At 34.6% G+C, this 11958-nt stretch overlaps 1 protein-coding gene across 2 annotated transcripts in view; it reads left to right on the top strand.

Annotated features, from left to right (window-relative positions):
• The window catches only part of rmdn2 (regulator of microtubule dynamics 2), a 46482-nt gene extending 36854 nt beyond the window's left edge, over positions 1–9628 (top strand). The window contains exons 7-12 of one of the 2 annotated variants that reach the window (XM_015039509.1): positions 2444–2519; positions 3072–3149; positions 5704–5802; positions 8131–8184; positions 8270–8350; positions 9350–9628. In XM_015039509.1, coding sequence (XP_014894995.1) covers positions 2444–2519; positions 3072–3149; positions 5704–5802; positions 8131–8184; positions 8270–8350; positions 9350–9397 — 436 coding nt within the window. In that variant the 3' untranslated portion in view covers positions 9398–9628. Of the gene's footprint in view, positions 1–2443; positions 2520–3071; positions 3197–5703; positions 5803–8130; positions 8185–8269; positions 8351–9349 lie in introns of those variants that run through there. The other variant, XR_001425870.1, reaches the window with a different exon arrangement.
• The last annotated feature ends 2330 nt before the right edge of the window (positions 9629–11958 follow it).

Raw genomic sequence — 11958 nt, 5'->3', positions numbered from 1 at the left:
ACTCAGACATTAAGGCAGGGCAAACAACCATGCACATTAACACCCAAGGAGAATTTAGAGACCAGTTAACCTGACAGTTATATTTTTTGGACTGTGGGAGGAAGCCGGAGTACCCAGAGCGAACCCACCATGCACAGGGAGAACATGCAAACCCCGTGCAGAAAGACCCGGGCCGGGAGTCGAACCCAGAACCTTCTTGCTGCAAGGCAACAGCTCTACCAAACGATTCTCTCTAAAACCAACAATTCTCTAAAATTGTTGGTTTTAAAGTTCATTCACCATGGATTGTTTTAACTTAATGCTGCAATATAAACCAAATAATTATTTCACAATATGCAGGAAAAAAACTGATCTCACCCAAAGAGCCACATTTCTCTGTTATTTTACTAAATATCAAGTTAAAATAACGACTTATTTTACTTTAGAATAATTTAAATTCTTGTTTGAAATTTCATGAACAAAATTTCTGATCTGATAATGAACTTTATTAAACATCACAATGAATTCAGCTCAGACATTTAGTGAGAACAGGACATTAAAATGAACATTTGCCTTAACACCAGAGTCAGAGTGTAGAAGATTGTGGACAGAGCTAAATGTGGCTCAGATGTTTTACAGTGCAGTTGCTCTCTGACCCTTGATGGTGGACGTTTTAGAGTAGAGTGGAGATCAATCTTTTCATAGATTATTTGTCTCATTTTGACACATGGTGTCAGTTTTAACAAATATGTTAAAAAAAGAAAACATTTCTGTAAAAAAAATGCATACTCCATCTTTAAAGAGTAACTAACCCTCAAATCAACTGTTTTGCAGATAATCTGTCTCAATTGGTCTTTAAAGGTGCTAAGTTTTGACATTTTTGTGTAAATTTGTTTAATTCTGCAATATCCAGCCTTAAGACTTCTTTTACTTTTACTTTTGAGTAAAAACATCTTAATTTAGTGCTGCTCTTACTTGAGTACAGTTTTTGGGTTCTCTACCACCTCTGATCATAAGTAACTTTTCAGCAAGAAACAGGAGCTTATTTTAAATAAATAATTGACTTAAAAATACTACTGCCATTGGCACAATTTTCCTCTTATAACATGGGAAAATGTTTTGTTCCAAATAAACTGCCAGTGGAAATAGAACTGGGTTGCTAGGCGATGGGCCGGCATGGCTGGCGTTGCTAGGTAACGTCACAGGGCTAGTTGATAGTGAAATAATCTGACAAAGAACTAGAACTTGTTTTAGTGACTTAAGACAAGTGTCTATATCTTACTGAAAAGTTATTTTTAAGTTATTTTTGTCCTTTTTGAAGCGTACTAAGATATTTTCTCTAGAAACTCAACCAAAAGTACTTGGTATAATTTTATGTTTTTGCAGTGCAGTGTTCTCTCTAGCTAAAGTTGAGAAGATCTGATGACTAAGTTGCTAAACTCTTTGAGGGACTTTCAGCTACTTGCATGAAAAGTTGAATCTAGGATTAACACATGGAGGCGAAGGATAAGCCAACCACTGTGGCTTTCAGCAGATCTTTAATCAGAGGTGATGGATCTGTTCAAAGCCTTTGCATCCAGCTGCCTGTTTTCATTGGAGCTGCTGGTGACAGATAGCATCTCTGCTGGAAACCCACGCAGCGCCAGCCAGTGGCTGTGTGGGCTCATCCCGCGCTGCCTTCGCTAAATAAACACCAGGCTCTTTAGTCACAGTAGCCCACAGCTCCTCTTCTGGTGTTTGCCTTTCAGGGTAATTTGAGGTAGTATTTGTCTTATCAGTGTTGATTTTCCATTAATGATTGTTTCTCTGGTATTTAATTATTTCATGCTGGTTCCCCTCCACTTCACTTGAACATGTTGTTTTTTTAATTTTTATCTGTCTGTCTGGGCTTAAAAGTCTTGAGCCATCGTGTTTCCTAGCAGAGCAGGAGAAGCCTTAATGTTTTAGGGATAATTTGCAAAGCAGTGCAACATCTTCAATGTTTGCAACCTTTTGGCACACAATGTGGAAGAAAGAGAGCATAATTAGTCTGATGTTTTTAGGCAGTGAATTTTTATCCTTGGTGTTCTCTTTTTACTTTAAATTCAGCAGCAAAAAAATCACCTTAAGGAATTTGCCTTCAAAAATTGGCCTGCAAAAATTCACTTGTGAAAATCCTCCTTCAAAATTTCCACTGCTAAAATTTCACCTTGAAAAATTTTCACCCACAAATATTCGCCTGACGTTTTTGTGCATTTTATTCTTTAGAAAGAAGCCTGAATTACCGCATTAGACCTTAAAAACAACCAGAATATTTATTGATAAAAGCTTGATCAGCTAAGCTTGAAAGCAGTCAAATGTTGCAGGTTTTTTGCAACATTGTTTCCTTTCTGCTCGTCATATTTCTTCTTTCTTTAACACTTTATTTAGCATAAAATGTTGCTTAAACAAAAACTGATTTCTGAGTTTTATTTTGTCCTCACAGGTACGCCATCATGTGTGGAATCATGGCAGAATACGACTCGATACAAAACAAGATAAAGAACGGTTACATCTTTAAGGTGAGCTACACAGATCTAAAACTGTTCCAGCATTTTCACATTTTGCAATCAAATTTCTGAAGGTGTTGAGTTTCTCTAGATCTCTCTGGGAAATTAGTTGTTTATTACTGAAAATGTTCTTCTGGTGATAGAAGGCCGACTTTGTAACTGTCTTTATGTGGCTCTGGAGGTTCAGGTTCCACTCATGCGCTTACATAACCAGAGCATGGAACAGCGGCACGTAGCATTTTATCTCCTCTCGGCAGTTTTCCCAAACACTGTGTACCTTCAGAGCTTTGACAGGCGAATGAGAGAGAGAAAAAAAGAGAGAGAGAACTGAAGAGAGCAGAAATGAAAAGAAGGGGAGGGCCTGTGACAGCGGGGGGAGTGTGCGGCAGGTTTGCGTGTGTGAGAGGTGTTTGTGAAATACTTGTGGGTTGGTGAAGCAGGACAGATCAGGTCGGGACAGAAGATGGTGAAAACAGCGGCTGTACCACGAATCAACGTAAAAATCCATCGCTGCTGAACCATGAGTCAGCGTTAAATCCTCTTGTTTCTCTGTTTCTGTCCCAGGATCACCTGGATAAAGCCATCGAGTTGAAGCCGCAGGACCCCCTATCCTACTACCTGCTGGGTCGCTGGTGCTACGCTGTACGTGACCTTTCCCTCCTGTCTGACCTCAGAGAGTATGGCAAGCCGTTAGTATCACTAATGAGATGTTCTGAGTCCGAACGCAGAAAATGTAAAAATGTTACAGGAAGACATTGTTGACAGTACGTAAACACACAACAAAAAAATACAATTAAAATGAATATCTAAAATAATTTTGCACTTCTGTTAAATCCCAATTAAGTAATCAGATCTTAAAACATACATCGCTGCTATATTTGGACATTGGATCTGATTAGGGAGTTCATTGGTATATTTTCAGATTTTGTTTTCATGCAACGTGTTAATTTAGCGTTAAAAAAAAAAAAATTGAGGGTCATATTTCGAGCATAAGTGAACTAGCACAGATGCTAACATTTTAACACAGAGCATAGATTTACAATTTTAACATTTGTTTGTGAATGTTGAATGTGAAAGCTGCTAAATTTGATTTAATGGTTTCAGCATTGATAAATTATAAGATCTTGACTTGATAAAATTAAAAATTAAGATTTAAAGGAGGTAGAAAGTTTACTTTGTAAAAGTTCGAAGATCAAGCTTCATAGTTAGATGATTTTTGTTACCATGGTTACAATGTGAGGCCAGGAGTTTAGTCTTTGTGTTTGAGCTCAATTTTTTTCATGAATGCATCTCAGCAAGTTACAGATTCTACTAAAATCTGTAAACACATTGCATGTTGTTTACATCTGGAAATTTGCGCATCCACAGAGCGCTGGTTGGCAGAAAGACGATTCTTTTAATATCAGATGCTTATTTTACATTTATTAGTAAGTGATCGCTGTGGTAGATTAGCTACCACTGCTATTAGCTAATCAAACACAGCGGTGGTTTATTAGTTAATTTAAACAACTACTGATGATCTGTCAGAGTTGGTGTTTACGTCGCCTTTTTTTATTATTTAAATGAACCGAAACACATTGAATTCTGCAGTACATCTACATGTCAAAGTTGTCATAGTCAAACTAGCATAACTAACCGACTTCCTTTTCTTTTGCTATTTTTCTTAATTAAAACTTTTTCCTGACCTTATTATATAGTTGTAGTTTTGATAATTAGTACCAAAGCACTGCATCCCATTTCCTTTATATATCAGGTGAACATTTAAGATTTCGGGCGTTATGTTGACAACTTGACAGCTAAACCTAGTGCTAGTCATCATTGGAAAGCAGCTTTTTTTGCATGACGTTGTATTGCAACGTTTCTACTCCGATACGCTGTCAGTAGATACTGATCGTTTCCATTTCGTGACTGTTGAGTTTATAATAAAAACCAGTTCAGAACAAAGCCTTTAATGTAGGTCTAATTATTGACAGTGACGGCTTTCCGTAGGGCAGACGGCATGTGGAGTTCTGTGTGGGGTTTTTTCTGCCTGTGTGTTTCTGGCAGGGCGCTCTCTGGGGGGTTAACAGCAGCCATTGTTAGCTTTAAATCAGATTGCAGCGCAGTGATAGGTCCGTCCTGTTTCTGTTCGGCTCGTGTTCTTTCCATTCTGCCGTTTGTTTTTGATTCAGATAAAGGCTGTTTTTATGGCCATCATGCTATGTCTTTACTCTCTGAGTCATCGCTGCTATATTTGGACGTTGGATCTGATTACGGGGTTCATTGGAGCATTTTCAGATTTTGTTTTCATGCAACGTGTTAATTTGGTGTTAAAAAAATAAAAACAAAAATTTTGAACTAAATTTTAATTGAAATATAAAAATATTGGTAGATTTTAACCTTGGAAATGACTTTCATTCCTGGAATGAGTGGGAAAATAAATTAATCTTGTTTTCCCAGTAAAAACACTGGAATATTTTTACTCTGAGAATTTGCGAAAAATATTAACTTTTATATAATGCTGGTTTACAAAAAAATAGCACTATCAATGGTTTTATTTTGAAATTCTGAAAATGAAAGCTTGATATTCAAACTGGACAGTTTTGTAATAAAGTGAAATCCAACGTTTGATTAAATTTGAAAAACATTATTTACAGTGGAAACCAGATATTTTCATACACCTACTAAAAAGTTAAATTAGATTAAACTTTTCTTGTTTTAGGTTAGCTAGAATATCCCAAATTATTTCTGTTTTCATGTTGAAAATTAAATTTATCAGTGCATAGAAACTTTTAGTTGTTCATCCAAGACTTCCTGTTGGGGTTTGAATATGATGCGACGCAGAGGCTCTTTTCTCTTAGCCACTCTTCATAATGGAAAAGACAAGAAAACATGATTAAGTTTAATGTGACTTTAAAATTTTGTTTTTTTATGGAATTATTTGTGGGAAATTTGAGGATTTTTCTAAAATATTCTAACTAAAATGCAGCTTTGAAAACTAAAATGATGATTTGCAAATCAGCCAATCCAGGAACACCGTTTCACTTTCTTTGGCTCTGATTGGTTGGATGGCGCCGGTAAGGAATAATGTGGATTTTAATGATTTTAATGAAACTGGTGCCAGATGTTATAAATTCCTCTGTATCTTTCTTTTGTTCTTTTATTTTTTTGTCGGGTGTTTTCCTGTTTTAAGGCTGATTATTTGGTTATTTTTCAGGTTGCTCAGTTGTCGTGGATTGAGAGGAAAGTTGCTGCAACGCTGTTTGGAGAACCTCCGAGCGCCACAGTCGAAGACGCGCTGAAGAATTTCCTGAAGGTACGCTGTTTTAAAAACAACCGCGTTTTCATCCACGTTGTTATTTTGACATCCTGGAAAATTCCATTTCGGTGTTTTTAAGGTTTGGAAAGTTCTTGATTTCTGTAAAAAGTCCTTGAAAGTAATTTATAGACAATTATTAGTAGTAAAATCTAACATTTCATTAAAAGCTTAAATGTGGACACCAGATTTTTAGAGATTATAAAAATATATTTTTTTTATGTTTGAAATTAAATCAGATAAACATTTTATTGTTTTAGATTAGTGAGAATATAAAAAAATATTTCTATTTGCTTGTCAGAAGTTACTTTTTTTTTTCTTTAAATCTAGAAGTTTGTAAAGATGCTATATTGTGCTTTACATTTAAAGGTTTTTTACTTTAACACAATTTGTTTGAATTATTTAAATTATTATTCTTAATGACTCTGTGACTTACATTTTATATGTTAAACTTTATTGAAATTGATGGATTTCTTTGCTCTTGGATCCATCAGTGTGAGAATAAAAAAAACATAAAATTTAGTTCCATTTTATTTTACTTTATTCCTGCTGTAGAAAGTAAAATGCCACCACAAAACATTATTAACCATAATAAATAATATGTAAAAGTGAATTGAAACTGTCTTTTCAGTTCATTTGTATGTTTTTATCTCCAAAGTGATGCTGGAAAAGTTTGAAAACTTACCGTGAAGATCCTTAAAATGCTTGAATTTTATGTGGAAATGTTTACAAACCCAGGTGTTTTTAACAAAGTGAAGCGGAAGAGTGAAAATTAACAATTAATAATGCAAGAGAGTCTGTTTGAGGGTCTAAATATTAATTAAGGTGATAAAATCCACCTTTTCTTGGTGCAAATTCCTTAAAGTAGAGCTAAACATTACATTTAATTCACAGGAAACTGCTTGAAACCCATTATTGATATAGGATTGGATATTGATATTGATAGTGGTATATTTTTAAATAAACAACCTGTTGGGTTAACTTTTACTGTCTTGATGTCAAAACAAAATGTGGGTTAGTCATAATTGGTTGAAATGAATTAAGAAATACTCTTATATAACAGAGAAAGTTGAGTTTTTATTTAGTTTTGTTAGTTTTTGCTCTCATAATCAACCAGAATCAAGTTTATTTTGTGCCGCAGTAGAAATTTTGCCTCCAGGTCGGCTCCTTTTTTCTTTTTCTTTTTTTTTAAAATCTGTGTTTTTTCAGAGCGGTCTTATCTGCGTTCCCACATTTTAACTGTTTACACAGCAGAGAAAATACTTTTGCTCCTTGCCAATATTCCTCTGCATGCCTCTTCTCATTAGCTCGGCTTTAAATGAGTCGTGCTGCGACTCGCCGGCGAAAACCTTACAGCAGATCTGCTGCCGAGCAGCTGGAGAAAAAAACCCAGGGCCAATTCAGAGTCCCCATAAATCAGCCACAATTTAAGAGCTGCTTCGTTTAGAGAAGGTGGAGTGAAGGTGGGGCGGGTTGCCATGGTTACCCTTATTGCACCTGACCAATTATGGTATTCTTTTGACTTAAAAAAAAAAAAACAAATCACATCAGATTGTTTCTTACCGGTTACCCTGCTGCATCCTAAACGCAGAAAGCATCGTTACAGCAGGTCCTTCCTCCAAACCATTGCTACCTGCGCGTCCATTAACCTTAAAACTGCACAAATTGGAATTACGAAAATAAATTTGCTTAATGGAACCACACCAATTACGAAAAATCTTTCTTTTTTTGATAAAAGTTTGTGTTGTCTTTTTACTGTTCAATATTGAACTTTTTTCTTTTTATTTTTGGTCTAGTTTCTTTGTAAACTTGAAATAAGACAAACTTAAAAGTAACTTTTTAGTAAAATATATGAGCTTGTTTTAAGTTAATATTTCATTAAGATTGATGAAAAAGTACTAGTTCCATTGGAAGATTATTTCATTTTTTTCACAATCGTTACCTAGCAACGGCAGCCAAGACCAGCCTGTTACCTAGCAACCAAGCTCTAGTTCCACTGGCAGATTATTTCACTTTTAACAAAACATTTTCCCCATATTATATATGAATTTATCTGCCAATAGAACTAGAACTTTTTCATCAACATTAAGGAATTGTTGACTTAAAGAAAGCTCCTATGTCTTTTCTGAAAAGTTAATTTTAATTCAATTTTTTATCACTTTTTGACCTTTTTTGTGCCTCTTTGCTGCTGCTTTCACTCTGGAACAATAAGGAATATTTCTATTCTTCTGAACTCAACCTCTGTTGTTTTATCTGTTTTATTCTGAGATAAGTCCGACGTTGCAGCTCAGAAATGAACCAGTTTTCTGTTTTTTTCTACAAACGCAGGTTGAAGAGATTCATCCTGCGTACTCAAAGCTGAACTATGTGTTCCTGGCGAAGGTCAGTGATGCTTTCTGATGATCCTGTTGGCTGTTTATCTTAACTTTACTGTTTGTTTGTTTTTTTGTTTGTTTTTTTGTGGCAGTGTTATAAAGCTTTGGGGCAGAGCGAGAAGGCCAGGAAGATGTGTGAAGCTGCATCTACCATGAACACCGTCTCCAAAGAGGTTCACTTCACTTTAGTTTTATTTTAAACCCAAAACTTTTCCGTTTTAATTAGATTTTGTGCTATAAACCGACAGAATGTGGTGCAAAGCTGTGAAATACAAAGAATTTAAATTTCTGCTCATCCCTCAATCACAGTCACGTTGAAGGAACTGTGTCTGTGAAAATCAATCATTTCAGTCTGGACTTTGACTAGGCCATGCTAACCTATCAGAGGCTTTCCTCCAGGATTGTCCTCCATTTATCCTTCCATGAAGTCACCACAGAGCAGTAATTAATCCAGAAATGTTAAACAATAGAAATTTTGCATTTAAAATAAAAATACTTATTCGTCTGTAAATATGTTTCCCCCAGAACTCAATTTTTAGTTCTGTAAAAAAAATCATTTTCTGTCCAATTATTAATTGGTTTATCCAAAAATATATTTATTTCTAATATTGTAGAAGTCAGAGTTATTTGAAAAACCTACGGAATGTGCCTATTTTTTATCAGTTTAATTGATTAATTGATAGATTAAACAGTAAGTAAAATAATTGTTAGTTGCAGCTTTATTGGCAATTTAGTTTTATAGTTTCGGCATCATGATTCACTTTTCTTAATCCAATCTAAATTGAGGGTAAATTAGTTTTTTTGTGTCTTATTTTGTTTTATGTTCTATCAAATAACAACCAAAACTAAATTTGTTGATTTATTTTAAAGATTGAACAAATTTATTCTTTGTGATCTTAATTGTTTCTTATTTATTAGGGGGGGAAACCACAACAGATATATATATACAGATATATAGATTTTTTTTTTTTCCCCAACATTAGCAGAAAATTGACAAAGTTTTACACACATTTCTGCTTTCACTTTACAATAATGCACCACTCCCAATAAAATCCAGGGGAGACAAAATGGAAAAAAGTATTAAAAAACCACCATTTGCTTCAGTTAGAGGCAGAAAAGTTCAAAATGAGCCAACAATGACGAATGACTTTAAAATGTTTTTCTTTATGCAGGATGAAGAAGCACAGAAGGAGCTGGATTTACTCTTCCCTTCAGTCTGAGTGTGAAAACGCTAAGGAACCATTCTGGAGTTATTTATATTTATATATATATAATATGCAGGGGGAAATGGTGGGTGAAAATATCTGTTTGATTCACTCTGTGAGTGTAACAATATCATATTTTTTTTTAGTTATTCTAATGGTTAATTCTCGTTTCTAATCATGAAAAGTTCATATCAGTCAAATTTTTTTCTATATGTTATAATCTGAGTTTATTCATTTATATGCTTTGATTATGTGTGTTTGTTTTTTCTTGTACATGCTTCAGACTTTATACACATGGGTGACGCATTAGCGCCATATACACTGCAAAAACAATCTTACCAAGTATTTCTGGTCCAGTTTCTGGTGCAAATATCTTTAAGTAAGACAAAACAATATAACAAGTAACTTTTCAGCAAAATGAATAAGCTTGTTTTAGCTCCTGTATCCATATTTATAACATAGAAAAATGTTTTATTATAAGTGAAATAATCTGCCAGTGGAACGGAACTTGGTTGCTAGGCAACGGAGTTGGCTGGCGTTGCTAGGTAACTAATGTGAAAGAAGTGAAAGAATCTGCCAGTGGAACTAGAACTTTTTCATCAATGTTAAGGACTTATTGACGGACCACAAGGTCCTGTACCTTACTGAAATGTTACTTGTAAGTTAGTTTTGTCTTATTTCAAGTGAACTAAGATATTTACACTAAAACTAGACTAAATAACTGACATAAAATGTTGTGTTTTTGCAGTGCGCGGATATGCTGCGAAAGATAATTTCATGAAATCATCTTCAGTTTCCACCTGAGAGAAATGGATCATATTTCAGAGAAACCCACATAGGTGGAGGGAAATTGAAGTGTTTACCTGGAAACAGAAATGAACCTGAAAGATCCTTTTTCACTGTAAAAAGTAATTCGTAACAGAATCTCAGCAGTTTTCCCAACAAGTTTCATTTTGTTGCGCCAGATGAATCATTCAGATCCGCTTCTCACTTTGGAAAACTCACTGTAGTGTTACCAAACATTTTCTGATGTTTTCATTCAGAAGCAGTGAATGTTCTGCTGGATGTGTGAAGGATTAGGCAGTGGAATTAGATTATCGCACTAAATCAGTTATTCATATAAAGATCAGAAGATTATTTGAAACAACAGTAGAGATGGTGAAACAGCTGAAAATGACTTTCTTTTAAGAGATGGAAAAGTATGACAGCGTAGATTAAACAGCCGTTATGGATGGAAATATAGAGAGGTGGAGTAAGTTTCAGAAAACTCTGAAAAATTTTAGATTAATTTTGGACATTTTATAGGAAAAATGTGGAAACTTTTTCCAAAAAAAAAAAAAAAAAAACGATTTCCAAAAGTCGAAAATTTGCTAGAAAAATATCTGAAATTTTGAGATCAATTTGAGATATTTTCTTGAAAAGAAATTGGACCTTTTTAGCTCCAAAAGCTGAAAATTTGCAAGAAAAAAAACTCTAAAATGTTTAGATTTACCTCAGAAATTTTCTTGAAATAAACTTCATAATTTAAAATTTTCAGACGCCAAATGTTTTCGAGAAAAAAGTCAAAAATTTCTGAATTTTTGGAGGTCAGAAATTCAGAAATTTCTGACCTCCAAAAGTTGAAAATTTTCTTGGAAATGAACAGAAATTATGAGATAAAACTTGGAAGTTTCAAAAGTCTGAACTTTCCAAGGTTTTTCCAGAAAATGTTAGATTTATCTGACCTGAAAGTTTCAGTCTGAATCCGAACACCTGAGTTCATATGATTAACATGAACTCTCCCATGTTCTCCAGCCGCTTAGAAACTGAAATGACTTCATGTTTGTGGGGGTGGAGGGAGGAGGCGAGCGACGGGAAAAATCCCCCAGGATCTGGGAAAATACATCTGTGAATCACCTGAACCCTGATTTACATATTTTCTCTTGAAGCAAAAGTAGAAGTTTACGGGAAGTGATTAGGGAGACTGAAAAAAAGAAAACATTGACTTTATCCTCAGAATTCTGACTTTAATCTTCTGAGAAAAATGTCAGAATTCTGAAATTAAAATTCTGACGGGGGGAAAAACTGAATTTGAAAAAAGTTAGAATTCTGAGAAAATTGTCAAAATTTTGAGAAAATTCTGAGACAAAAAAATCTGAATTTTGAGATTAAAACAGTTCAGAAAATAAAAAGTCAAAAGTTTGATAAAAAGTAACCAAATTCTAAGAAAATTCAGAATTTGGGTCGTGGGGGGCGGAGTTAGAATTCTTAGAAATGTCTGAATTTGGGGTGTGCTGTGGTGGCGCAGTGTTTAAGCACAACCCACATATGGAGGCCTTAGTCCTCGACGCAGCTGTCACAGGTTCAATTCCCGGCCTTGGTGACCCTTGCCGCACGTCTACCCCATCTCTCATTACCTGCTTTCCTGTCAATTAACTATCAAATAAACACCACTAGAGCCATAAAAAAACTTTTAAAAATGTCTGAATTCTTAGGGGAAAAAAACATATGAAATTAGAATTCTAAGAAAAAAGTCAAAATTTTGAGAATTTTTTTATTATTATTTTTCAGGGGGGTTTTTTGTTAATGTTTTATGT

The sequence above is a fragment of the Poecilia latipinna genome, unplaced genomic scaffold (genome assembly GCF_001443285.1).
Source record: "Poecilia latipinna isolate Pla-1442-1.1 unplaced genomic scaffold, P_latipinna-1.0 Scaffold474, whole genome shotgun sequence".
In the NCBI taxonomy this organism is placed as follows: domain Eukaryota; kingdom Metazoa; phylum Chordata; class Actinopteri; order Cyprinodontiformes; family Poeciliidae; genus Poecilia; species Poecilia latipinna.
Note: the sequence above shows the minus strand (reverse complement) of the source record. Positions and strands in the feature narration are given on the sequence as shown.